Here is a 25414-nt window from a genome sequence, read left to right as displayed (position 1 = left end):
ACTGATTGGTCCACTAGTCAATCTCTCCAAAAATGATTTTTGAGAGTTGATCTCTAAGTTTTCTCTCTTGCTCGATGCGTCTAGCTACAAACTAATCAAATGAGTAGTAATATGATAACACCCAAAGTCTTAGATAAATATGCAATGTCTATTGGTTTGTGGACAATTATAGAAGCATTTGACCAAGGTGAGGTGAAAATCTCTTCCAATAATTGTCTAATTTATTGAGTGTATAAGAATGGCCTCATCCACATGATATTATTACCCACATGTGTTGGCCGCTCACCAAATCGTAATGGTTCTTGAAAGTACAAGAAAGCGCGAGCATCCATGAGGTATCGATTACCCACGTATTGGCCACTCACCATAATGTAGCAACATTGCTGACTATGAGTATAGTCTCAATCTTGTGACCATTGTGTTATCCAAAGTCCCCTATTTTCCACATGGACTATTGGCAGTCATTGTTGACACTTAGATGTAGACATTTACTTCATCGTTTTATCATCCTATGACAAGCTTGTGGTTAATAATAGAACTGACTTGGCCCACACCATTCAAGATCTTTCACATGAGCGGGCAACAAATTGCATGTTATTTACATAAGAGTCAGCAAGTACTTACAACCTTTTTCCAAGATCATGCTTCTTAGGTAACTATCAGATACTCATGCAAATAAATACACTCGCTTGACTTGCAGTCTACTGGTAATGGTACCGAGCTTATGTATTCTTCATGTCTGAATTCTCACTACATACATTATGCATATGATGTTGGGCCCTTATTCTTAATGTATGTAGGTGCCATCAACGCCTTAGTTACTGCCTCAATAGGCACAACTGACTCCTTTGCATCTAGCTAGGTTGAGAATGAATGTTCTTGTACATTCCTGCAGGCAGACATCACATCGATTAATGATCAGATATGCAAAAGACTTGGGGATAAACACATTTTGAAATCAAACAACAATACCTTTGATGCTGATCTGAACTTATTGCCCTCGTGCTGCCAGCGGTAGCAAGGCTTTCTAATGCAGGATAGTTGAGAATAGCATTGCCAATTCCCGTTTCTATTTTAAGTAGCTCTGTGAGAACTTGTTTCATTGTAGGACGGCTGCTTGGATTCTCCTTGGTACAAGCCAAAGCCAGGCCCATGAGTCTGATGATATGGACAGGATTATTGATTTTAAATCCTTGAAGAGCTTCATCCAAGACTTCGATTGCTTTGTCCGGGAAATATGAACGCACCCATTGAGATAAAGTCATCCCCATGCCAAAATTTTCGTCTGTGGGCCTTCTTGTAGTAAACATCTCCAACAATACAACACCATAACTGAAAACATCCACCTTCACAGAAACCCGGGTAGAGTATGCATACTCTGTAAATGAAACAAAGAATGCACATACAATGTCCTGTGAGATAGAAACATAGGATTGTTTTGCATGTTGAAATTATGTTAAATCCCGATCTTGCGGGGCTCTGGAAGAGTAGATCTGAATGCAAGAGCTTTACCTGGTGCTAGATAGCCGATGGAACCTTTGAAGGTGGAAGATAGCTGGAGAGAGGTTCCACCACTGGAAAGATCGGTGAATAGCCTCGCAGTGCCAAAGTCTGTGAGGCGTGCTTCAAAGTCGGAATCAAAGAGGATGTTGCTGGGCTTCAAGTCACCGTGCACCACAGGCAGACCGTAGTCATGGTGCAGATAAACCAAGACCTGAGCAATAGCAATTGCTGCCTTCAAACGTGTTTCCCAGCTCAATCGGCAGGTTCCAGCTTCATACAAGTGTCGCTCCAAACTCCCATTGCTCACAAATTCCAACACCAAGGCCTTCACCTCCAAAGTAGAGACGTAACCCAAGATTTTGACCAGATTTCTGTGCCGTAGTCTTCCAAGTATCCGCAGCTCCCTTACGAATATATCGTAAGATCGTGCGTCTTTGAGTTTTTTCACAGCAATGACCCTGTTATCTGGCAACACGCCCTTGTAAACAACGCTGAATCCACCCGCACCAAGGATATTTTTTTGATCGTAGGCTTCTGTGGCTGTCCACATATCTTGAGCTGTAAACCTTTCTTGCCTTCGGCGCAAGGTTGGACATAGCACATTAGAGAATCTTGAACTGTGACGATGGATGAAGTACCAAAGTAATCCCCCCAACAATAGCAACGCTGAAGCAGTAGCTGTAACAATGATAACGAGCTTGTGGTGGCCTGCAATGGCTACCTCGCAGACTTTATGAAGGATCGGCCCACAAAGGCCCGGGTTGCCCAAAAATGATGTAGCATTGAGATGCATAAACAGGCCAACATTTGGAATTTCACCTGTGAAGGCATTCAATGAGACATTGAGATATGTGAGGGCAGGCATGCGTCCAAGGAAAGAAGGCAAGCTGCCCGTGAGGTTGTTCAAGGATACGTCAAGCTGTGCGAGGGAATTTAAAGCAGCGAGTTGTGGCGGTAGAGATCCAGATAGCATATTTCCAGAAAGATTCAACAGCTTTAGACTCTTGAGACTGCCGATGGTCCGTGGTATTTCTCCTGTCAAAGTATTGCTGGAAAGGTCGAGGAAAGAGAGCTCCAGGCAACCGCCCATGCTTGCTGGGATTGTACCGGATAACAAGTTGTGAGACAAATCGATAGCTCCCACCAAGAACATTCCGCCTAATCCTGAAGGTATGGATCCGGATAAAGCATTCCGAGATAAGTTGAGCGCCAATCCCAAAGAGACTAATACTGAGAAGTTTGAGGGGATACTTCCTGTGAGGGAGTTGGAAGAGAGATCCAAATCTATGAGTCTGAAGCACCAGCTCAGAGTTTCGGGAATGAGACCCGTGAGCATATTGTGTTGCAGATATAAGTTTCTTAATTCTTGAAGCTGGCCGATGGGATTGGGAACGGCTGCACTCAACCTGTTGTAAGAAAAGTCGAGGAAGAATAGCTGACTGCAATTGGAGATCTCCGGCGGTATAGTCCCGGAGAGGTTATTCTCCTCCAAAAGTATGCGTCGAAGAGATCCTAGTTTGCCGAGCTCGGAGGCAATTGCACCACTTAGCTCATTTGAATCAAGGTCGAGATCAGCGAGGGAGGTGCAGTTGCCAAGGCTGGAGGGAATGCCACCACCCAAATAGCAGGTTGCAAGGCGATGGAGCATCCCGAATTCCCAGGGTATCGATCCCATCACCTCGTTTGAAGAAAAGCCTAGCGCAGTGAGAGCGCTGCAATTCCCAAGGCTCGGGGGGATGAGGCCCGTGAGCTGGTTTCCCGAAAGAAGCACATTCTCAAGGTTGGTGAGCATTCCAAACTCCGATGGGATCACCCCGGTTAGTTGGTTGAAACTAAGGTCAAGAATTGTGAGGGTGCTACAGTTGCCTAAGCTGGAGGGGATGAGGCCCATGAGCTGGTTTTCCCAAAGAAGCAGAGTCTGAAGGTTAGTGAGCATTCCAAACTCCGATGGGATTACCCCGGTTAGTTGGTTGCTACTAAGCTCAAGATTTGTGAGGGTGGTGCACTTGCCTAAGCTAGAGCGGATGAGGCCCGTGAGCTGGTTTCCCCGAAGAAACAGAGTCTGAAGGTTGGTGAGCATTCCAAACTCCGATGGGATTACCCCGGTTAATTGGTTGCTACTAAGCTCAAGAATTGTGAGGGTGGTGCAGTTGCCTAAGCTGGAGGGGATGAGGCCCGTGAGCTGGTTTCCCCAGAGACGCAGAGTCTGAAGGTTGGTGAGCATTACAAACTCCGATGGGATTACCCCGGTTAGTTGGTTGCTACTAAGCTCAAGAATTGTGAGGGTGGTGCAGTTGCCTAAGCTAGAGGGGATGAGGCCCGTGAGCTGGTTTCCCCAAAGAAGCAGAGTCTGAAGGTTGGTGAGCATTCCAAACTCCGATGGGATTACCCCAGTTAGTTGGTTGCTATTAAGCTCAAGAATTGTGAGGGTGGTGCAGTTGCCTAAGCTAGAGGGGATGAGGCCCGTGAGCTGGTTTCCCCGAAGAAACAGAGCCTGAAGGTTGGTGAGCATTCCAAACTCCGATGGGATGACCCCGGTTAGTTGGTTGCTAGCAAGGTCGAGAGCAACGAGGTTCATGCAGTTGGATAAGCTTTTGGGAATGGAACCGGTAAGGTTGTTCTGAGCTATGGCCAAAATTTGAAGATTCGCAAGTATCCCAAATTCAGATGGGATGTGACCGGTGAAGTTGTTTGTATGGATTCGAACATCCGTGAGGGCGGTGCAGTTGCCAAGAGTGGTGGGAATGCCACCCACAAGATGATTGTTGCGGAGATACAAAATGTGGAGATTTTGTAAGAATCCAAATTCATGAGGAACAGATCCAGAAAGACGATTTTGAGACAAATCCAAAGAGGAGAGATGTGAGAGTCCACCTAAAGCTGGTGTGATCCAGCCTTCCAAATTGCTAGATGTCAAGTTTAGCTCACTCACGTGGGCTACTTGCATAGAACTGTAGTGTGGCTTAGGCTCAACCACACACTTGACTCCCTTCCAATTGCAAAACACAGATTTGTTGCCAACATTCCAACCTCCTAACACCCCCAAAGGATCATGGGTGATGCCCCTCTTGAATGCCAGCAAAAGCTCCACATCTTCATCATTTCCCGTACTTGCTGAGCTACACCTCGCAAATTTTGCCATGAGGATGCTCAATATGATGGAAATTTTGAAAAGGTGAAGCCAAACCATTTTGATGTGTTGTCCACAAGAATTCCCACAAGGATTGTTTCCACACCAAAGCTGAATCCAACAAGACAAACAAGATATGAATATCTCCTAATGTGCCACAATCCTTATATCTCTCAATATGCCTTAGGGAGCACACCATCTACTCATATATATAAGTGTTCACAATAGAAAATAATTTCATAATGTGACTGTGCACACTGCCTCTCGAGAAGAGCCAAGGCGGCATACCCTCTACTGATCCTATCTCGTGCTGCATGCGTCATGGAGAAGACTGGACCTCTAAATGTGGCACCCAAATATGTATACTCCCTGACTAGCTCCACCTCCTGCCCATCAAATGTGAAAGAGAACTCGCCTCTCCTATAAACCTGGTATGACGTGTTGAAGACCATGACTTTGGTCTTCCCAAGGTTTACAGACAACCCTCTGTCCTGACAAAAGCTGTGGAGTGCATGGAGATGTGCCTGTAAACCCTTCTGGGAGGAAGAAATAAGCCTAGGCTTAACAATAATTTCAAGGCTACTACCTTTTAAAAAGGATGTCATTTCATCATGGCCTTAAAATCAAGATATTTGTGAACTTTTCAAACGTGAAGATATCCTCTCTTAGATTTTAAATATGGCCCTCCGTTTCTATTTTTAAAAACCATTTGCACCCTTGAGAAAGTGTAAGATCGAAAAATCAAGAGTATATCATATATCTAGTTCGGGCAACATTAATCTCACATGATGACAACTTAAAATACAAATGATAAGAGGTCACGACTTGACATAATCTTTGACTACTTTCATGAGAGAGCATGACTTGACTTAATGTTTCAATGCTATCATGATAGAGCATGACTTGATGTGATCTCTGAGTGCTATCATTATGGGAGACTTTAACATCTCCCATCATAATAGAGTAATTGACTTAATGCTTCAGTGCTATCATGATAGAGCATGACTAGCATGTGTGCTCCTAGATTTGGCACATGGAAAGGATCGACTTCCCTTTGTAAGGTTGTATTTCTTAAAAGACTACCTTAATTTACTTAGCAAAAGCACAAGATAGATGAGCAGGTGAGGGTGAGGTGCTACGCGTTGCCAAGCTTCCTTTCTAGTGCACCTGCTGGTACACTTCTGCATGCTCGAGCACTCCCATAAGGGAGAGGGGGTTGATGGATCATTAAAGAAAAGGAGGTGTGAGGTTGATTGCCTTGGAGTTCCTGGTAGAGCCCTAATGAGTTCCAATCTTCTCAAAGTGGGGGAGGTGGTTTGTCATCCCCGCTGGGTAAGAGCACTGGTAGATCAATGAATTTTTCAAGACATGCAATTGCTTTGGACGAGGGGAAGGGTCAGAGTCTGACATTCAATCGGTAGGAGGTAGAAATCGAGACTCGCCAAAGAAAGACTTGGCCTCTTATGCAGACACTGTGTCTCAGAAACTTAGGAGTGGGTTTTCTCCACATTCTATGGAGGTGTCTTGGGATGTTTGTGTGCCGATGTGGCCAAGAGAGATCTGCATGAGAATCGTGTCGAACACACTACTACATGTTATCTACACTTTGACGTGATTAAGCTAGAAGTTGAGAGGCTCGCTAACGAGGGCGTTTAGTTAATTTGCACTTGTCAATTTCTAGAGCTGGGTGAGTTGCGAGAATAGTTAGAGACTTGGGAAGAGCTTTGTCTTGATAAGGGCCTGATAGATGCTATAGAGCTAGACTCAGAGGGCTTGAACGGATTTTTGTGGAAAAATAGAAGGAGGGGTACTCAGTTTAGGGCTAGTAGAATTGATAGTTTCTATTTCTCAGAAGAAGCCTGGTGGCTTTTAGCTCCAATGGGGGGCAAAGTTGCGGTTGGATGCAAGTCTCTCATATCACATTCAAATGGGATGGTACTTTTTTACTACAGGCTAGGTGAACAAATCATTTGATATGCCTTTTAAGTTTGATTGAAAGTCGTTATTCTCTTTGGGCTTCTGTGATGAAATGGAAAAAGTATGGAGGGGGGAAGTTGATACCAATTCTGACCTAGGGGCGATGCAAAGAGGAAAAGAAGAGAATCAATGAGCAGTTGGTGACTTACAGGTCTCAGTTGAGAAGCCATCAATTCAAGACTTGAGGATCCTATAGTTTCCACCTTGCTAGTAGAAGCAGAAGAAGCTCTCGAAGTAGAGGAGTTTGAACGAGCATGGCTTCAGATTTTCCTTCTGTGGCTACCAAAAGGAGATTATCCATTGAGGTTTTTAACCGCGTTTTTATTTCAAACGGTTAAGCACAAACAATCAATGGAAGCTATAGACAGAGTGGAGGATAGTCAGGGATATTTTTGTCATAGAATTCTAGCATGTGGCGGACATTTTTAAGAAGGAACTATCTAATGTAGTGGGCGGTTCAAGTGAAGTCTCTCAGGAATGGGCACTATGCCTGAATGAGGTGTTCAAGGACGTCCAGCCACAAGTGTCACCCAGGGAAGCTTTGGACTTACTATAGGAGGATAAAGCCCCCAGGCTAGATGGCCTTACTTTAGAGGATAAACCCATTCTTTGTTTCCTTCTAGAACCTCATTAAATGAGACTTTGTGGCAACGGCCAATTGGGCGATGCTGACTAGCCAATTAACAAAAGATGTCAATGTGGGTCTCGTCAAGATTTTTCCCAAGAGAAATAATTGGCTAAAGGTGAGAGGTTGGAGGCCTATAACTATGCTAAACACTTCATATAAAATCATAGCTAAAGCTCTAGCTTGCAAGATCAGAGACATCTACATGAAAGTGGTTGAAACTTGATAGGGAGCAGAATGGATTTATCATGGGGCATGGCATTTATGAGAGCGTTTTGAAAGTCTCCTCTATGCTAGATTATTCCATAGCCATAGATCAGAGGTGTGTCTTGTTAGGCTTTGACTATGATCATGCCTATGATAGGGTACAATGGGATTTTATGCTAGCGGTGTTGAATAAGCTTGGATTTGGAGAAGCCTTTTGTCACACGGTGAGTGATTTGTTCCAAAATGCCTCATTAGTAATATGCTTGAATGAATGTGTTGTGTGTTAATACTCACTTTGGAGATCAATGAGGCAGGGGTGCCCCCTAGCGCCTCTTATGTTTGCAGTGTGTACCATCATGTTGCAAAGGGTTATAGGAGGGAAGAATTTAGGGGATAGTGCTCCCATCAAGGGACCAATTTTGCTCACAGCTGTTCATGGATGACATGGAGCCCTCACCCAAGAATCAAGAGATAGAATCCCAAATTTGTGTGGAGTTATCCAGAAGTTTTGCTTAGCATCTAGCTCAATTTGTAGTTTGGCCCAGGACATTTTGGCTTCGAACTAATTCAGGTCTTAGACCAGATTAGATGGATGCCTTTCCTATTAAATGGATCAAAAGAGGCATGGTGGTCAGATATTTGGGGGGGACATTGGGTGTTGGGTTGATGCTTTGATAGAGGTATCATTGGTTCAAGGAAAAGATCTGGTAGAAAATGTGAGTTTGGCATGGTGCATGGAATGCCTGGATCATTATGGTCAAACATCTATTATGGTGGTTTCATAAGTTTCATTGGCTAGAGATTGAAAAGATACTGAGAGATTTCATTTGAGTAGAGGATAGATAGCACAAGAAGGAGCATTATATTCCCTGGGATTCCTTGAAAGTACCAAAAGCTTCAAGGAGCCTTGGTATCTTGGATATAGATTTCAAAAATATATCTTTGTTTGGAAAATGGCTACCCTGTATGTTTATATGCAATGCTCCGTGGGCGCAGTGTTGTAAATGGTTCTTGGAAAATGCTAAGAGAAGAGGGTTAGGGGTGTGGAAGGAGATGTCATGGTACAGTAAGCTATGCTCATGGTTTCCTATCAAAATCTAAGGCTCGGATATAATTGTTTGTCTAGTAAGTGCATGGAAAGCTTGCAGCTAGTTAATGAAGTGGAAGGGGAGATCGGGTTTGAGAGGGAATGCTAGACTCCAAGAGGGGCTATGGTGGTCTTGGGCAATAACATACCAACGAAGAGCCCTGGTTTGGATTGATATCTTAACAACTAGGTACCTTCACAAAAATGGTACTAGATGTTGGTTTCATCTAAGGCGTGCTGGGATTGTATGCCCATGCAATAAAGGCCTTGTTTCATCTGCGAGGAACGGGGTCACACCAAGTCTGATTGTCCAAGAAAGAAAGGTTTCCCACAAGGACAAGCCTCTAAACCAAAACCAACTCCTATAGGAAAGCCTAAGATTTCTTATCAAGATTCTTTGACATGTATTTCTATTGTTCTTAGTACCTGCTCTCTATTTAATTGCAATTTTAATAATAATTTGTTTGGCCCTCATGACCTTTTCTCAACTTATGGAAAGGTGAGGGAAAATCCACATTTTCTTTAATCTAGGAAGCTTTCACAATTTTGTAAATCACAAACTTGTGTAGAGGGTGGGGCTTTTTACCATGAAACCTAGCAATCACACCTACAAGGTGTAGCTTCCAACCCGAGAGCAATTTTAAGATCGCAAGATCGATGACCTTCCAATCAAGATTCAAACCTATGATGATATTTTGACGCGCTACGTTATGCACTTGGATCATGCATTGTGCATTGAGCTCTGCATGGTGTTTAGAATGATTACTCCAACAACTTTTGATAGATTGCATCTCATCATTATGCCAGTGTGGCAATGAATATGCTTGGAAAAAACCTAGTGAGAGCACATTCTAACTTAAATTCGAAATCTCCCCTGCTAGGGCATTGCAGTCTGGTGCAATATGGCCCCCAAAAAGCTCCAAAAGTAGTTTTGCAATTGGCTACACCTGGTTATACATAAGCCCTTTGTGTTAACTTATGTATAATAGTAGTCACTGATAGTGCTCTATCCAGGATACTATTATTTGGATCACCTAATCGTGCACCTACCTAGCTAGTATCTTTTGGAAAATGCAAGAGATATTAAAACTTGTAGGATAAATGTCGACATAGGCTGTAATGAATTTTAGACTAATGTTTCCTTCCAATTCAATCAATTGAACATGTAAAACAAAGTCTACCAATGACAAAAGAAACCTCAAGGATGAGGAGATGATATGTAGGATGGCGATGGAGATGGCTGTGGTGATGTTGACGGTGGCCTCGAGTCCCTCCCCCTATGTTTAGGCTCTTAGAGCCAAGGACAAATTTTAGTATGAAGGAATCACTATTGAAGACAGAGGTGAGTACTGCACAGGCCAGCAACATCACACTCTACCCCCAAAGCTCAACAGGAGCTCAACACCTAGGACAAGGTGTTGATGGGAGAGGTGTCTTACCTATTTCCCTGTTGGACAAAGTCCTAGATTTGGGTAACATCACAACCTTTCATACTGTGGCTAGAGAAAAACTCCTCATGCTCCAATTTCTCTCGCATCAAAGAACATATTCTGCCATCTGAGAGAAATGGACTCAAGATTCCCTTGGCCTAAGGTGGAAGAGGGGGGGCACGCTTGCCCTTTGTACATGTTTGTAGCTTAAAAACAATGAGGGGGGTTCTTCTCCCTTCTTACAGGAGTGCATTCTTCTTTTTGCTTTGCCTATGTAGATTAGTCCATGGCCAAGGGAGTTCTGCACAAAGCAAACTCTGATAGCTCCCGTCCTCAACATGGCGATGAAGACCAAAGATTTCTTTGACATGCAAACAAAAAATCTACAACAGATGCTCTTGACTCAAGCAAAAGTCAAGCCCTTGATGGAGGTAAAAACAAAATCAAAGGTACTCGGTCTGCAAGAGATGGTAGTGACAAGAGCGGCTCAAAATCTAGTGACAAACAAAATAGAGACGACGCCGAACCTACTAAAAAAAAGAATCCTTTGAGGATAGAATAAATTCTCAAAAGACACAAGGAAGCAAAGATGTACCCTCCACTAGCACACCTCCACTAGCACACTAGAAAAGAATAGTGCAAAGGGAAAGGTTGATCAAGGATTTGAAGGAAGAGAAGGGGTTACTATTGAAAGAACATGAGCCATTTCGCGTGAGGAATACCAACTTGATCTAGGTAAGAGTATCATAGATTTCCTAAATGATAAACTTCTTTCAAACTCTGTAGCATCACGCTCTGGTAGGCCATCTCCTTGGTGCCTGACCCCCCATGGCTTTCCTTAAAACATGGATTAGAAATGAATATCACTAACGTAAGATTCTTGAGAAAAGGATTCTTTGTCTTTTTGTTTGAAAGACTAGAAATGGCTACTAGAGCCTTGCAACATGGACTCTGGACTGTTAGACACTAGCTACTTTACTGGGAATGGTGGTCTCTTGACTTTTCTATTGATACCTCCAGGTCCAACTAGAATTCTAGTGTGAACTCCCAGATTTGCCTCTATCTCTATATAATCAAGTGTCTTTCTTATGTGGGTTAGGTGAGGTACTGGGAGTGGAAAGGAGAATTTTATTAACCCCAAAGGGAATCCTCAGCTCTACATCAAGTTATATATAGTAGAGGAGCTCCCTAAAACTCTCGTACTTTTGAACAAGATTGGTAGTATCTTCAAAGAGCAACCCCTACTATATAAAAATTTACCAAACCTTAACTTCTTGTGTTGCCTTTCTAGTCATGGGTAAAAACTTCCCTTTAAAAGGAGGAGCAAGCCTAAAGAGGAAGCTATCCTTTCTTTCAAGCAACCCACTCCTACAAAGAAGTGGGTGCCCAAGGCTCCAGCAAGTGTTGAGAAACCAACATAGGAGGTGGTCCTCCCTCCAACAGCAATGTTACTACAGAAAAGGGAAAAGATCAAGTAACCCCATCATTTGGTTCTAAAGACTCTTTTGAGGCTCTGGTGGTGGATATAGAGACTGATGAATGGATTAGACAAAATCAAGGAACAAAAGATGATGTTACGGTAGATGTAGGATGGTCCAAGGAATTTGAGAAAGATTCCAATAGAGAAGATGCAATGGAAGGAGATGGGATGAGTGAAGAGGAATCAGAGGATGAACAGGTACAGGTCAGTGCTGATAGTAAGGATATCATTGTGCAAGGTAAGGCCTTCACAACTATTCAAAATAAAAGAAGGAAGTCTCGAGAAAAGGCAGCATCCCCTCAGGTTAATAGCCCCAATCCCAAAGCTAAAAAGGGGCACAAAAAGAATGCCAAAAATGTTTTATCTTTCTTGACTCTGTTAGGGGTCTAACTAAATCCTAGTAGGGGAGAGGAAATGGCTCATTGGCTTTGAACTAAATCCCTCTCTCCTACTTTCTTACCATTACAAGAAGTTAAGATTTTTGGATTTAGTTTAGAGAGTAGACGTAAAGCCATACATAGAAGGAGAAACTGGTATTACACCACTCATGAGGGAGGGAAAGGTGGCACTAGCATAGGGGTACACTCACACTAAAATGCAGGGGTATCTCAGTTTGTCTTAGATTCTCAGTGTAACATGACCTTAAAGGGCTCTCTTGGATTCTCCACCCAGCCACGATTCCAGAGTCCTCCCTACAGCCTACCTGCATGAACTCTTACCCCCAGTTCCTTCTCTTTTCATGGAGCCTCCCTTTAGAATCTCCCCTGAACCCAGTGCTTGCCACTTGGAGCCCAATTGAGTGCCACTTGACCTTAGAACCTTATTGCCCTTTAGGCCTTAATATTGCACTCCCTATTGATGCAAGCACTGTCGAGCCCTTTGGTTTCCCACTTCACCGTAACCACACCAGACAATGCCAGGATTATGGCTGACGTAACATTTTCTTCCCCTTAAGAATGGTTTACATCCTCAAAAACAAAATTGGGAAACCTCCTCTAGAGATTGCTTACCCTTTCCCATGTTGAACTCTCTTTAGATCTATCTTTCCACTTAACCAGATGTTCTTGCCATATAGTATGTCGCGTTCTTTTTTCTTGTCTATCTAAAATTCTTTCTGGTTCATGTGGTAAAGATGCGGGTTCAATGACTTCAACTAGGACTTCATTTCCAATGAGATTATCATCATCTCCTAATTTTCTTTTTAGCCTACTAACATGAAAAGCTGGATGTACTCTACATCCCTCAGGGAAGGCTAATTTGTAAGCAAGTTCTCCAATCCTCTTAAGTATTGTGAATGGTCCACAATACCTAGGAGACAACTTCAAACATTTACCTATCTTTAGAGATTCTAAAGATTCAGGTACCTTAAGGTAGACTTTCGCATTTACTTCAAACTCCAACTTTCTACGGTGGGGGTTTGCATAACTTCGTGCTCTATCTTGAGCTCTTCTTGTGCTATCTTTAGCTAATTTAAGCATTTGATTCATATCTTCAAGAAAGTCTTTGGCCATTTGAACCTTCTCTTTTTCGAGTCCCATTGTCATTGGGGCTCATGGTTGAAATCCATACATCATCATGAATGGACTAAAACCTGTAGCTGAATGTTTGTCACTATTATATGCAGATTCTAATATGGGCAGATATTGTTCCCAATTAGTTTGTAGTTTACTTACATATGCTTGAAGCATATCCTCAATGATCTGATTGACCCTTTCAGTTTGACCATCACTCTGTGGATGATCCGTGGTGCTGATATTCAATGAGGTTTCCAACCTCTTAAACACAGCCCTCCGAAAATGGCTGTTAAATTTGCTATCCCGATCACTAATAATACTGACTGGTAGCCCATACAGTCTATAGATATGCTCCACAAATAGCCTAGCTAGTTTTGGAGTTTTAACATCTTGACTAACAGGAATAAAATGAGCCATCTTGGTCAACTGATCCACAATTACCCACACAGAGTTGTGCCCCCTCTGTGTCCTAGGTAATCCTACAATGAAATCCATGGAGATGCTTTCCCATTTGCCAGATGGAATCTCCAATGGGTGTAGGAGACCTCCTACCTTAAGGCATTCAACCTTATTGACCTGGCATTTTTGGCACTTCAATACATGATCTTGGACGTCCTTACCTATTCTAGGCCAAAAGAGGGCCAAAAGAATTGTCTTTTCAGAAGCACATATGTCTTATGAATTCCCAGGTGTCCATCACTCGGACTATCATGACATTCAAAAAGGATTTGGCACCTAATGTCATTATCATCCAGGACACATACTCTACCTTTGTAGAGTAGGTAGCCATCTTCAATAGTATATTTTTTCCACTTGAGTCCTTTATCACCAACCTGTGGTGTGTCGCCATTTTTATGCGACTCCTCAGTGAAAGCCTCTCGATTAGTTGGATCCCTATTTTTAATTGCTTTCCATATTTTAGAGAAGTGAGGATCAAACTCACATTTCCCCTTTAAGGACTCTAGGAAATCATTTTGAAATTGAGTAAAACTCAATTCACTAACAATTGGCATTAGCCCATCTAGCTTTTCTACCTTTAAGCTCTAGCTGAGTACAAATCCACTTAATGCTCTCTTGATGAAAGATGATCTCAAATTTTGCACCATATAAGAAGTGCCTCCACTTTTTTAAAGCATAGGCTATAGCATATAGCTCCTTCTTATATGCCGAGTAATTACATTGGGCATGATCTAACTTTTTGCTTTCAAAAGCCACTGGTTGACCTTTTTGTATAAGTACCACCCCAATAACAAAATCCCTGGCATCTGTCTCAACCATGAATGGTTCATTGGGATCCACTACTTTTAAGATAGGAGCTGCCGCTATAGCTATCTTTAAGTTTTCAAAACTTCTCTTTTGAGGTTCATCCCACATGAAGTTGCTTCCCTTCCCCTTAAGCTGGTCTGTTATCGGAATAGCAATCCTAGCGTAATCTTGGATGAATCTCCTATAGAATCGTGACAAACCTAAGAATATCTGTAATTCTTCTAGATTTGTAGGATGTGGCCATTCCAATATGGCCTTTACTTTATCAGGGTCCATACGAACCCCTTCTTGGGATATTATATGTCCCAAGTATTTCACTTCTTTTGCAAAGAATCCACATTTGGATTCTTTAGCAAAGAGTGAATTATCTCTAAGCAGCTGGAATACTTTTCGCAAATGTTCCAAATGCTTTTGCCTAGTTTTACTATAAATAAGGATATCGTCTAAAAATACTACAGTAAATTTCCCTAGATATGGCGTTAAGACACTATTCATAAGTGTCATGAAAGTTGCTGGGGCATTTGTTAATCCAAATGGCATTACTTTAAATTGATAATGTCCATACTTAGTACAAAATGATGTCTTAGGGACATCCTCTTCCCTAATTCGTACTTGGTGATATCCTGATCTTAAATCAATTTTAGTAAAATATTTTTCCCCTTGCAATTGAATAGTACCTTCCTTTTTCTTTACCAGTATAACTAGTGCATACCAAGGCGAGCTACTTGGTTGGATTTGGCTCTTCCTAAGATATTTCGTTAACTGTCTTTTGACCTCACGTTCGTCCATTTGACTAAGCCTATACGGGGGTCTACAAATAGGGGTAGATCCAGGAATTAAATCTATTTTATGATCTACTTCTCTGTCAGGAGGTAAACCATCAGGTAAATCAAACGGAAAAACATCTTTAAATTCAAACATTAAATCATTGAAAGAAGATTTATACTTTTTAACATTATCAAAAACAACATTACTTCTTTTCGATGCAGAAGACATAAAATCACCAATAAAAGTAAGTCCACAAAGATATACCTCAAATTTTTCTTCTTGGTGTAGTAGTCATTCCAATTCCATCAAACAAATAAGAGAAAGAGGATTATGAAAGGGCCAGGCAAGGAAATGTTTGCTTCAAATGTTTGGGCAAAGACCATGCTACTTGGAACTTCCCTAAAAGTAAACCAGTGGGAGCTAAAGCCCCAAATAGGCCTCCACAAAGACAAGTACATGCGGTGCAAGTGTTGCCACTTAATGGTACTGAAAAGTACACTGAGGTAGAGGTCTATCATGAGGATAGCATGTTGAGAGTTCATGCTCAACATCATGTGATCATGTGTGCATAGCACCATCACGTGATCATATGTGCATAGCACTAACCTTATAGAGTGCTATAAAGGAAAGGGTTAGATCCCCTAACCCTAACCCTAAAAGGGTTTGTATATATTCTATTTTTTCAACTAATTCTAGTGTACAGTTAGTCATTTGTGGTGTGCTCTCTAGCTGTGCCCTCTCTCCTCATCTCCACTCTTCTCCTCTCCCCTCTTCATATTTTGTCATGGTATCAGAGCTCCCTTGTCTTCCGTTGAGACATTGAGTTTCTTGAGAGTGTGAGAGAGATTGTGAGATTGAGAGTTCTCTTGAGTGATTGTGAGATCTTTCCCTTCACTTCCGTTGAGAGAAATTTCCGTCATTGAGAGAAATTTCCGTCCTTGAGAGGTATTCTCTTTGAGTTTCTAAATTTCCTTCTTCTGTGAGAGAGTGATCTTCTTCGAGAGACTTAGTGAGTTCTTTGAGAGATTTCATTGTGTGTGAGAGAGAGATCCTATTGTTTGAGAGAAAGAGCCGAAGCTCTACTGGTTTTGAGAGGAAAGAGAGAGATTTGATTCTTCTCCTATGGGGAGAGAAAGAGATAGCTTCTTTCCATGTTGAGAGTTTTTTGAGTGAAAGGTTAGTATCCTAAACCAAGCTTCTGCAAGCACCAAACGGCTCTCCACAGCCTCCATCTTCAGTGATAGCAAAGCTCCAAGCCCCATCGCTGGCCTGCGCTCCATCAACAACGAACAACAGCCCATAGTCTTCTATAAGGTGCCTCCAATCGGCCGACGAACGAGCAGCAGCAGTGGCGACTCCATCGTTGCACCTCCGCTCCAACGCCCATACAAAGGCTAACGAGTTCTACGCCAAAGCAACGCCACCAGTATCGCAACCTCTCCACAAGCAAGGCGACTGCTCCTAACAACGACTGTAGCAGCAACTAAGTCAAGCAACGGGCTGGTCTCCTTACAACAAGCAACTCGCAACGCATGAAGTTCCCGCAACAAAAGCCTACTCAGTTAGTAGGCCTCCTCGATACATTCCGCGACGGAAGGCTCCAACTGCGTCTTTGATCTAAAGCTCCACGTCTCCTAAGGGCCATCGACGGCCGCCCGAAACTGTTCCAACCAGATCCGCCACCTCTCCAAGCAGCCACTATTCACGACGCCCTCCATTCTGCGCCTCCAACCGCTCTTCGTCGCTCCAAGCATCCATGCAAGCGACCTCCAGCGCGCAGGCTCTCTGCAACCAGCCTTCCAATCGGCATCTCCAACAATAGTCGTCTGTCAAGAGAACGGTAGTGGAGCCGGAGATTCTGGTGGACGGACGACGACATTTCAAACGGGCTACCAAGCTCGTACGCAGCTAGCTCCAACAGCCGACTCCTTCACCAGCTACTTCAACGTGAGCTTCCGTCGATGAGCTACGAGCGACACTTTGAGAGCAGATTCGCATTTCCGTCGATCTAGAGGCAGCATTGCAGATTCCGGTAGCAATCTTCAAGAGATTCCGGTAGCTTGCAGCGCAACACGTGGCAGATCAACTTATCCTATCCCCAGGGTCACCACACACACAGGTGTGGTCAAGGATCAGCCACGTGGCATCCTTATCCACGCTGCCACGTCACCGACTGCCACGTCAGCACCGACTGCCACGTCACCTGCCACGTCATCAGTGACACGTCATCACTGCCACGTCATCTGTGCCACGTCATCTGCCACGTCATCTGCCACGTCACTTGTGCCACGTCATCAGTGCCACGTCATCTGTGCCACGTCATCAGTGCCACGTCATCAGTGACACCTCAGCACTGCCACCTCAGCACAGAGCTTCACTGGCACACCTCTTGCTAAGCACAGTGCCACATCATCACTGCATGTGACTCACAGTGACACATCATCATTGAGCACCATTTGCACTCCTTTTGCCCCTCCACCTAGATCAAGTCATATCTCTTGATCCAGGAAGAATTTGAGGGTGCTCCAAAAAGGAAAGTCGCTCGATTTTTCGTGCTCTACGCGCTCGTTACATCACGCGCACATTTCGGCGCAAGTTACACTCACATTTGAGCTTCGCCGACAAAACCACTTCCTTCACGCACATTTGCCTCTACATCGACGCATCTGACCCAGCACTTAAAAAGAACAAAGGAAAAGGAATTATTTGCTGCTCTTTCATCGATCGACGGTTGGTTTAGATCTAGATCAGAGTAGACTAGATCGCCATAGAGGGGACGCTTTGAATTCCCCAAGTTGCCAATCTAAGCCATGCCCGAAATTCCCGACTAGTACCTACTCGGAGTCAGTCCATACGCTCACATCCGATTTCACATCATTACATTACCTGAAATCTTACGTTCATCAGTTCAGTGAGCAGACTTCAGAGTTCAGAGGCATTGCAGATTGATTCAGTGGGCAGATAGCACTTGATTTCACACACACATGCCACCATTGTAAAGCCTAGTTGGCTATCTCACGGCATCGTGCACATCATTTTTTCAGCCTTGTAAAGCCTCTTGGCTATTCCCGGCATCATTGCCACAAGCCTTGTAATACAGGTCAGATCTTATTTACTGCAGTTCTATCTTCACCGACGGTACAGAGATTTCACTTGGCATCTTCAGTGTATTTGCAGTTGATTCATACAGAGTTTCTTCAGGACACTTTTTGAGTACATTGTTTGCACCATGTCGACTAGCAACCTCAATCTGGAGGCATCTGCTAAGTTAGACAACTCCAATTACGGTACATGGAAATACCGAATGGAGACCATTCTTGTGCTTCAGGACAAATGGGAGTATGTTGATGGATCCATACCTAGACCATTGGCCGATCCAGCCACCAGTAGCTCTACTCCATCTGTTATCACAGCACCAGCAACGGGATCTACATCGGGATCTACATCTACACAAACAGTTTCCGCACCAGTAGCAGATCCTGCCATTGCCCGAGCTCAAGCAGAATGGGATAAGAAAGACAAGTATGCCTATCACCTGATCAAGCAGAATGTGCAAGATGTCATGCTAGCACAGCTCAACTCAGTCAAGACATCAAAAGAAGCATGGGATATGTTCGCAGCTCTCTACGAGTCCAAGAACACATCCAGGATTCTCACCTTGAGAAACCAGATCAACCAGAGTTTCCGCAACAGCAGTGAACCCGGTCATGCTTATGTACTCCGCATCAAAGACTACAACAATCAACTTGCAGCAGCAGGAGAGACTATGAATCCCGCAGAAATGGTTCAAGTAATCCTGAATGGACTAGGAGAAGGATATGAGAATCTGGTCCAGAGTATTGCCATCCAACGGCAAATTCCAACACTTGAAGAACTTCAGTCAGTTCTACTTGGTGAAGAACTCAGGACTCAGGCCATTCAAGCACGTAAAGGTCATTCTAATGATCAGGCATTCACAGCTTCAGACAGAAGCAGAGGCAAAGGCAGAAACAGAGGTAGATCATATCAGAAAAGTGGTCAAAATCAAAGTCAGAATCAGCATCAGCATCAGCAGCATCCTCAGCAACATCAAAATCAGCAAAGAGGAAATCATTCCAACAGAGGAAGATTCCAAGGACGAGGGAATGCATCCACCAATGTGTCAAACATTCAATGCAACTATTGTCACAAGTTTGGACACTATGAAAGAGATTGCCGCAAGAAGCAGTATGACCAAAGCGGTCAATCCAGCAGTAATCGAGGGAATTCTCGAGGAAGAGGAAATCATCGTGGTGGACATTCTAGTCACAGTCATTTTGCAAATGAACATGGCAATATGTTTCTTGCAAGTGAGGAATTGCATCAGACTGCTACAATAGACACTGATTTCAATCCCAAAGAGGATTTCAGCTATCAAGTCGACCAAGTGGAACAGGATCCTTGGTACATCGACAGCGGTGCATCATCTCATATGACAAATCATCAGGAATGGTTCACAGAAATGAAGCCATTAGAAGGTCAAAAGAATGTCATCTACACAGCAGACAATACACCAAATCCGGTTCAAGGGACAGGTGTTATCCCTATGAACAATTTCACTGGTACAAAAGGATTAGTCAAAGATGTGCTCTATGTTCCGAAACTCAGCAAGAACCTTTTGTCAGTAGGTCAAATGACGGAACACAACTACAAAGTCATCTTCGACGGTGATGAATGCACTATCAGAGAGAAATCCAAAAGAGGTCAGCTAGTAGCAAAAGGTGTCAAGGAAGGACGCTTGTACAGGATGCTAGCTACAGTACCAGATAAACATGCCATGTCAGCCCAAATGCAACAGATGCCACTATCTGCAAAATGGCACAAGAGATATGGTCATGTCAACTTCAAGTACTTGTTAGATCTAAGGAATCAAAATATGGCAATTGGGATTCCGAAGCTACAGTTTCTTGGAAAGGTTTGTGAAGCATGCTGCTTCGGCAAACAAAAGCGAACCAACTTTGTCAGAAGTACCTCTCGTGCACGAGGTATTCTTGATTTAATTCATACAGATGTATGGGGTTATGCCCAGACCCGCAGCATCAATGGTTCACTTTATTACTTGACCTTCATCGACGACTACAGCAGATATTGTTGGGTCTACTTTCTGAAAGAAAAATCTGAAGTGTTTGCAAGATTTCAAGAATTTAAAGCCATGGTAGAAAACCAAACAGGCAGAAAGATCAAGGTCATGAGATCAGACAGAGGAGGTGAATACATGTCTTCAGCCTTCATGAACTTTTGCACAACTCACGGCATTCGAAGACAATTCACATGTGCAGATACTCCTCAGCAAAATGCAATAGCTGAAAGGAAGAATGGGACTTTAGCAGACAGTGCTAGAGCAATGCTTAGTGAAACAGCATATGCCCACATACATGATGATCATCGCAGGAAATTGGATGCGAATGACTAACTGTACACTAGAATTAGTTGAAAAAATAGAATATATACAAACCCTTTTAGGGTTAGGGTTAGGGGATCTAACCCTTTCCTTTATAGCACTCTATAAGGTTAGTGCTATGCACATATGATCACGTGATGGTGCTATGCACACATGATCACATGATGTTGAGCATGAACTCTCAACACCTTCCCTCAAGATCAACATCATGAAGTAGGCCTTCCCTCAAGATGATGATTCTGGGGAATCGAAGAAGGACTGAGCATTACATTCCATCACACCCCTTTAATGGGAATGTCCTTCCTCTGCATCAAACCAAGAGCTAGTCGGTGTTTCTCAAATAGCTCTTTACCGAGTGGTTTGGTAAAGATATCTGCAACATTTTCTTTGCTATCACAATGCTGCAGTGTGCTGTCACCAAGTAACACTCTTTCTCTGATGAAGTGCTCTCTGACATCAATGTGCTTTGTTCTGGAGTGATATACTGGATTTTTGGCCAATGCTTGAGCCGATTGATTATCACAGTATATTGTTGTTGGCTTTGACTCATCAAAGTAATCTGTTTCTGACAATAATCTTCTGAGCCATATAGCCTCACATGCACCTGTAGTGAGTGCTTTATATTCTGCTTCAGTCGAAGACAAAGAAACAGTTGGCTGTTTGTTTGACAACCATGATATAGCACCTTGACTAAGGAAAAATGCATATCCCTGTGTCGATCTCCTGGTCTCATGATCTCCAGCATAGTCACTGTCACAGTATCCATGCAACCGTGGATGACTTCCTCTGTATTCTATCCCAAATTGTCTTGGTTTGTCATAGCACCCACATGTGGTGTCTATCATCGACAATGTGGCAACCCACCTTTGGTCCTCATGATTTAATGAGGATGCATGGAAAAATTAAGGGGCAAAGAGTAAGAGTGATGGTCGATGATAGTGCAACTACTCATTAGTTAAGAAATTTAAATTGCCTGAGAGTCATAGTGCCCATAAATATGTGGTCTCCTTGGCAAAGGGCAGTGATAAAAAAGTTTGGGACACCATGATACATGGTGTAGAGGTGGATATTCAAGGCTATTAGGATGCCTTGGATTTCCAAATCATGCATCTCAACTGAATAGATGTAGTGCTTTGTCGAGAATGGCTGTATAGTCTTGGGCATAGCTTACAGAGGAGTTATCTTAATAACTCCATTATGTTTGAAAAAGAGGGTAGAGTCTTCTTCAGGAGAGGATAATTTTGTGTTTGAGGTTTCTTAGGTGGTGCCTGAGGAACCTCCTTCTTAGAGTGCCTCTTCCTTTTCAAATTGGGAAATTTATTGAACTTTGGAACAAAACTTTTTTGCTATGAAGTTCCAACTTTGAATTTCCCCGTCGTATCATCGTATATTTGGACATACTTAATAGCTTCCTTGAAGGTTTTAGGAGAATTTCTTTTCACCTCAACCTTATAAGGGACTTTGAGACCTCTCACAAAACCCCTTATCTTTTGGAATTCATCAATTCCCTTCAGCTTAAGGACTGCCTCCCTATAGTTTGCTATGTACTCGACTAGAGTGTTTTTACCCATAGTGCTATTGTCCCAAGCCTCCCATGCTCTTTCTAATTCATTTTCCAATAAAAACTCCTTTAGGAAGGCTTGTTCAAACTCAGTCCAATACCTAGGAATTCTATCACTCTCCCTGAGGCTCATCCACCATTTATAGGCTTTATTTCCAAGGGAAAGACTTGCTTCCACGACTTGATTTTTAGGAGGTGTATTTTTGCAAGAACGTATTAATCGCATCTTTATTACGCTCCTTTTCTTCCCCATTGAAAATTGGCAGTTTTAAGTCCTTAAGGATGTTCGAGGTTTCTCTAAGTCGAGAGGCAGACCTCTCAACTTGATTAGGAGCAATCAGTGATTTTTCACTAATAGATACTAATTGAGAATCAACTATCTTAGTTATAGCTTCAGCTAGGGTTTTTCGTGTTTCATTGATAACTCCTAGCTGTGTTTCTATATTTTGCATTCGAGTCTCAAGTTTAGTGAATTACGTATATGGAATTCCATAATCCCCGTAATCAATATCCTCCATTTCCACATTATCCTCTTGAGTTTCAATTTATACCTCCTCATGTGTTTCCTCTCCAACTATTGCTTTTCCCTTTCTAGCCCTTTCCTCTACCTCCCTAATCATACCATCCCTTTCTGGAGTTGTCATTTTAAAGATGTATATTTTCTAGAAATTATAAAGCAAAGCGCTTTATGTCAAAGAGAAAAATGTGATGCCCACTTCCCTGGTATTTGTTCGAGGTGTTGGATTTGTCTTCAAAGTCGTCTCACTTTCTTTGATTCACAGACTTGCCTTTCGATTCCACTCTTTCCCTTTTTTGGATCTCGAACTCCTCGGTCTTTGACTTGAAATCAGTGAGGCTAAAGGTTGGAGAACCTTAGGATCTTGAAAGAGAGAAAGGGGTAAAAAGGTCCTTAGATCCTTTGGAAAAAGAGGGGAGGTCTTAAACTGTGAAGAGGGGTAAAAAAAGAGGGATGACGTGGGTTTTTTTCTAAAGGTCAAAAGACCTTAGATGATGTGGTGTTCAATGAATCTCCAGCATGCAGGTCGACGAACAAACAAAGGCATCGATTTGCTTTCAATTGTCTATCGAAATCCGTAAGCTGCCCGTAGAGTTTAGACCTCTAAGAGCCTTAGTCATCAAAGGCTGCAGTACTGACACCCTCTTTGGTCTGGGTCCCGTAGTGATGACAATGGTTGCACGTAGCCTTGGAAATTGAAAAGCTTCAGACCCATAGCCTTCATAGGCTTGCAACACTCCTGAGTCCTGCAGCACAACTGTGTTTGACAGTAGGCTAGTACTAGTGGCCTACTAGTACTACATGACATTGTGCAAGCGGCAGTATGCACAGTTCTCCAAAGATCATCGCCCCAGGCTACTGTAGCACTACTGCGCCATTGACTTGCTACCGCCATTGAACTGTGCCATTCTGTGAATCTACAGTGTACACTATAGATATAAACAATGCGTGCATGGCTCCAAGCATGAAGGTCTTTTCTTGATGCTCGTAGCCTTGTATTTCTTGATGCTGTTACTCTCGTCCCCTTCACTTTCACCTTCCCAAAACTCCCCTTCGCTCTGATACCATTGTGACATGACCTTAAAGGGCTCTCTTAGATTCTCCACCTAGCCACGATTCCAGAGTCCTCCCTGCGGCCTACCTACGTGAACTCTTACCCTTAGTTCCTTCTCTTTTTGTGGAGCCTCCCTCTAGAATCTCCCTTGAACCCATTGCTTGCCACTTGGAGCCCAATTGAGTGACACTTGTCCATAGTGGACCTTAGAACCTTATTGCCCTTTAGGCCTTAATATTGCACTCCCTATTGATGCAAGCATTGTTGAGCCCTTTGGTTTCTCGCTTCACTGTAACCACACTAGACAAAGCCGGGATTATGGCTGACGTAACACTCAGAACATATGGATATCTGCTAAAATGTTCAATGAAGGGTAAGGATTTCTCAATCATATCAATATATGCCCCCAACTATGCTATAGATAGAAAGTTAATGTGGGAATCTCTTGATGTTGTAGAAGGCAAATTTATTGCCCTTGGTGACTTTAATATGGTAGAAAGAAAAAGGGATAGATGGCTTGAAGAGGGGCTGAATTAGCTTCCAGGGAGGAGCTCAAAGATTTACTACAATTGGTTGACACTAATATTGATGGAGATTATTCTTGGTGCAATGGTCAAGTAGGTGACTATAGAAGGGAGGCTATAGACTTGATAGATGCTATGTCACCGTCCTTGCAATTTCCAATCTACCTAACAGCCTCACTCCTCAACCTCTACACATCCTTCTACTTCACAGTCCACTCCATTAGTCACTCCTACCCCAATTGACCCATCCTCCTCTCCACTCCCAAACACATCACAACACACCACCTCCACTCACACACAAGTAGGGTTAGTTGACATCCCAATTGGAGAAGCCTTAGATGATTGACCCACTAACTATGCTCCCGATCAGGTCTAAAGAATATTGAGGCTAGCCCATTTTGAGGACATACAATTCTCTTCAGAGCATCCCACCAACGAATTGGACAATTTTCCAATTGGTGGGTATGATCATTCAACAGAAGTCCTTCTCTCAAATCCCCAATGGTACCGAATCATCAGCCGTGTGTGGCCATTCAAAGATATTACCAAGTTAAGTCTTTGGAAGGGGAAACTGCAAAGTTTTGACCTCAAGGATGTTGATTACGGAAGTCTAGCCAATCCATTCGTGGTGCCAAGCCAATCCATGCGAGACTAGAGGCAACTATACGGAGTTCCAAATGTCTCCTAGCTTCCATTTTGGATACCGATGCAGGGTTGCAGCTAGCATGCAAAAGCCCCTTTTTGAACCAGTCCCAATTTTGGCAAATCTATTGCTCTGCCAAGTGCAACCTACAGAACCACCCTCTATATATATGCCTTTGCCTCACCAGTGGAAGTGGATTTTTTTCAAGTAGTTGAAAGAGAATGATCCTGATGTATTATATAACTTGCCTCGTTTAAATTCCCCACAGTAGCCTCGACACCGGCCCTCATCTACCATATGCAACACTTTATTGAACCATATGAAGTCATCCTTGATCTAGTTCTGGTCACATTTATCCTTTTTTTTTTGCTACTCATAATTTTTATCTGCAACATTTTGGCCTACCGACAATAGGTGGAAGAACCATACCAACAATTTCTGCAACATTCTGGCCTACCAACAATAGGTGGAAGAACCGTAGCTCAAAATTTGATAGGAGTTGTTTTTTGACCCCAATAAATGAATCAAATCATATGGCTCTATCTTTGCATGTGCAATCTCCATGCCTACCACATAAGAGCATTCAAAGATATTTTCACACACATTTTTTGGTGCCGCATCATCCTTTTTGTCCCATCTCTCAAATATTGCTCAACCACCACCCCATCATTCAATCCATATCACTACTGCCTCCATTGCCAAGTCTTGT

The 25414-nt window shown here is 43.0% G+C and overlaps 2 protein-coding genes across 2 annotated transcripts; both read right to left on the bottom strand.

Moving 5' to 3' along the window:
* Positions 1–440: 440 nt before the first annotated feature.
* LOC147889885 (leucine-rich repeat receptor-like serine/threonine-protein kinase BAM1) lies at positions 441–3201 on the bottom strand. Its single transcript, XM_087390524.1, has 3 exons — positions 1513–3201; positions 973–1378; positions 441–889 (listed from the first exon to the last, which is right to left on the bottom strand). Exons 1-3 carry the CDS (start codon positions 3176–3178, stop codon positions 859–861), a joined length of 2103 nt encoding a protein of 700 aa, XP_087246650.1. The 5' UTR covers positions 3179–3201; the 3' UTR covers positions 441–858.
* Position 3202: 1 nt separating this feature from the next.
* Positions 3203–4645, bottom strand: LOC147889884 (uncharacterized; the record flags this gene model as incomplete). The annotated part of the gene is made up of 1 exon (XM_087391024.1): positions 3203–4645. A coding segment is annotated over exon 1 (1443 nt), but the record flags the coding sequence as incomplete, so codon positions are not given.
* Between the last annotated feature and the right edge of the window lie 20769 nt (positions 4646–25414).

Source organism: Dipteris shenzhenensis, chromosome 19 (genome assembly GCF_047967505.1).
Source record: "Dipteris shenzhenensis isolate YYH24624 ecotype China chromosome 19, Dip_SZ_1.0, whole genome shotgun sequence".
Taxonomy (NCBI): domain Eukaryota; kingdom Viridiplantae; phylum Streptophyta; class Polypodiopsida; order Gleicheniales; family Dipteridaceae; genus Dipteris; species Dipteris shenzhenensis.
Note: the sequence above shows the minus strand (reverse complement) of the source record. Positions and strands in the feature narration are given on the sequence as shown.

Coding starts and splice junctions, on each gene's coding strand:
- LOC147889885 (XM_087390524.1), bottom strand. CDS start 3,178: ATGGGATCGATACCCTGGGAATTCGGGATGCTCCATCGCCTTGCAACC. Junction 1,379..1,512: donor CATCGGCTATCTAGCACCAG/GTAAAGCTCTTG, acceptor TTTCATTTACAG/AGTATGCATACTCTACCCGG. Junction 890..972: donor AGTTCAGATCAGCATCAAAG/GTATTGTTGTTT, acceptor GTCTGCCTGCAG/GAATGTACAAGAACATTCAT.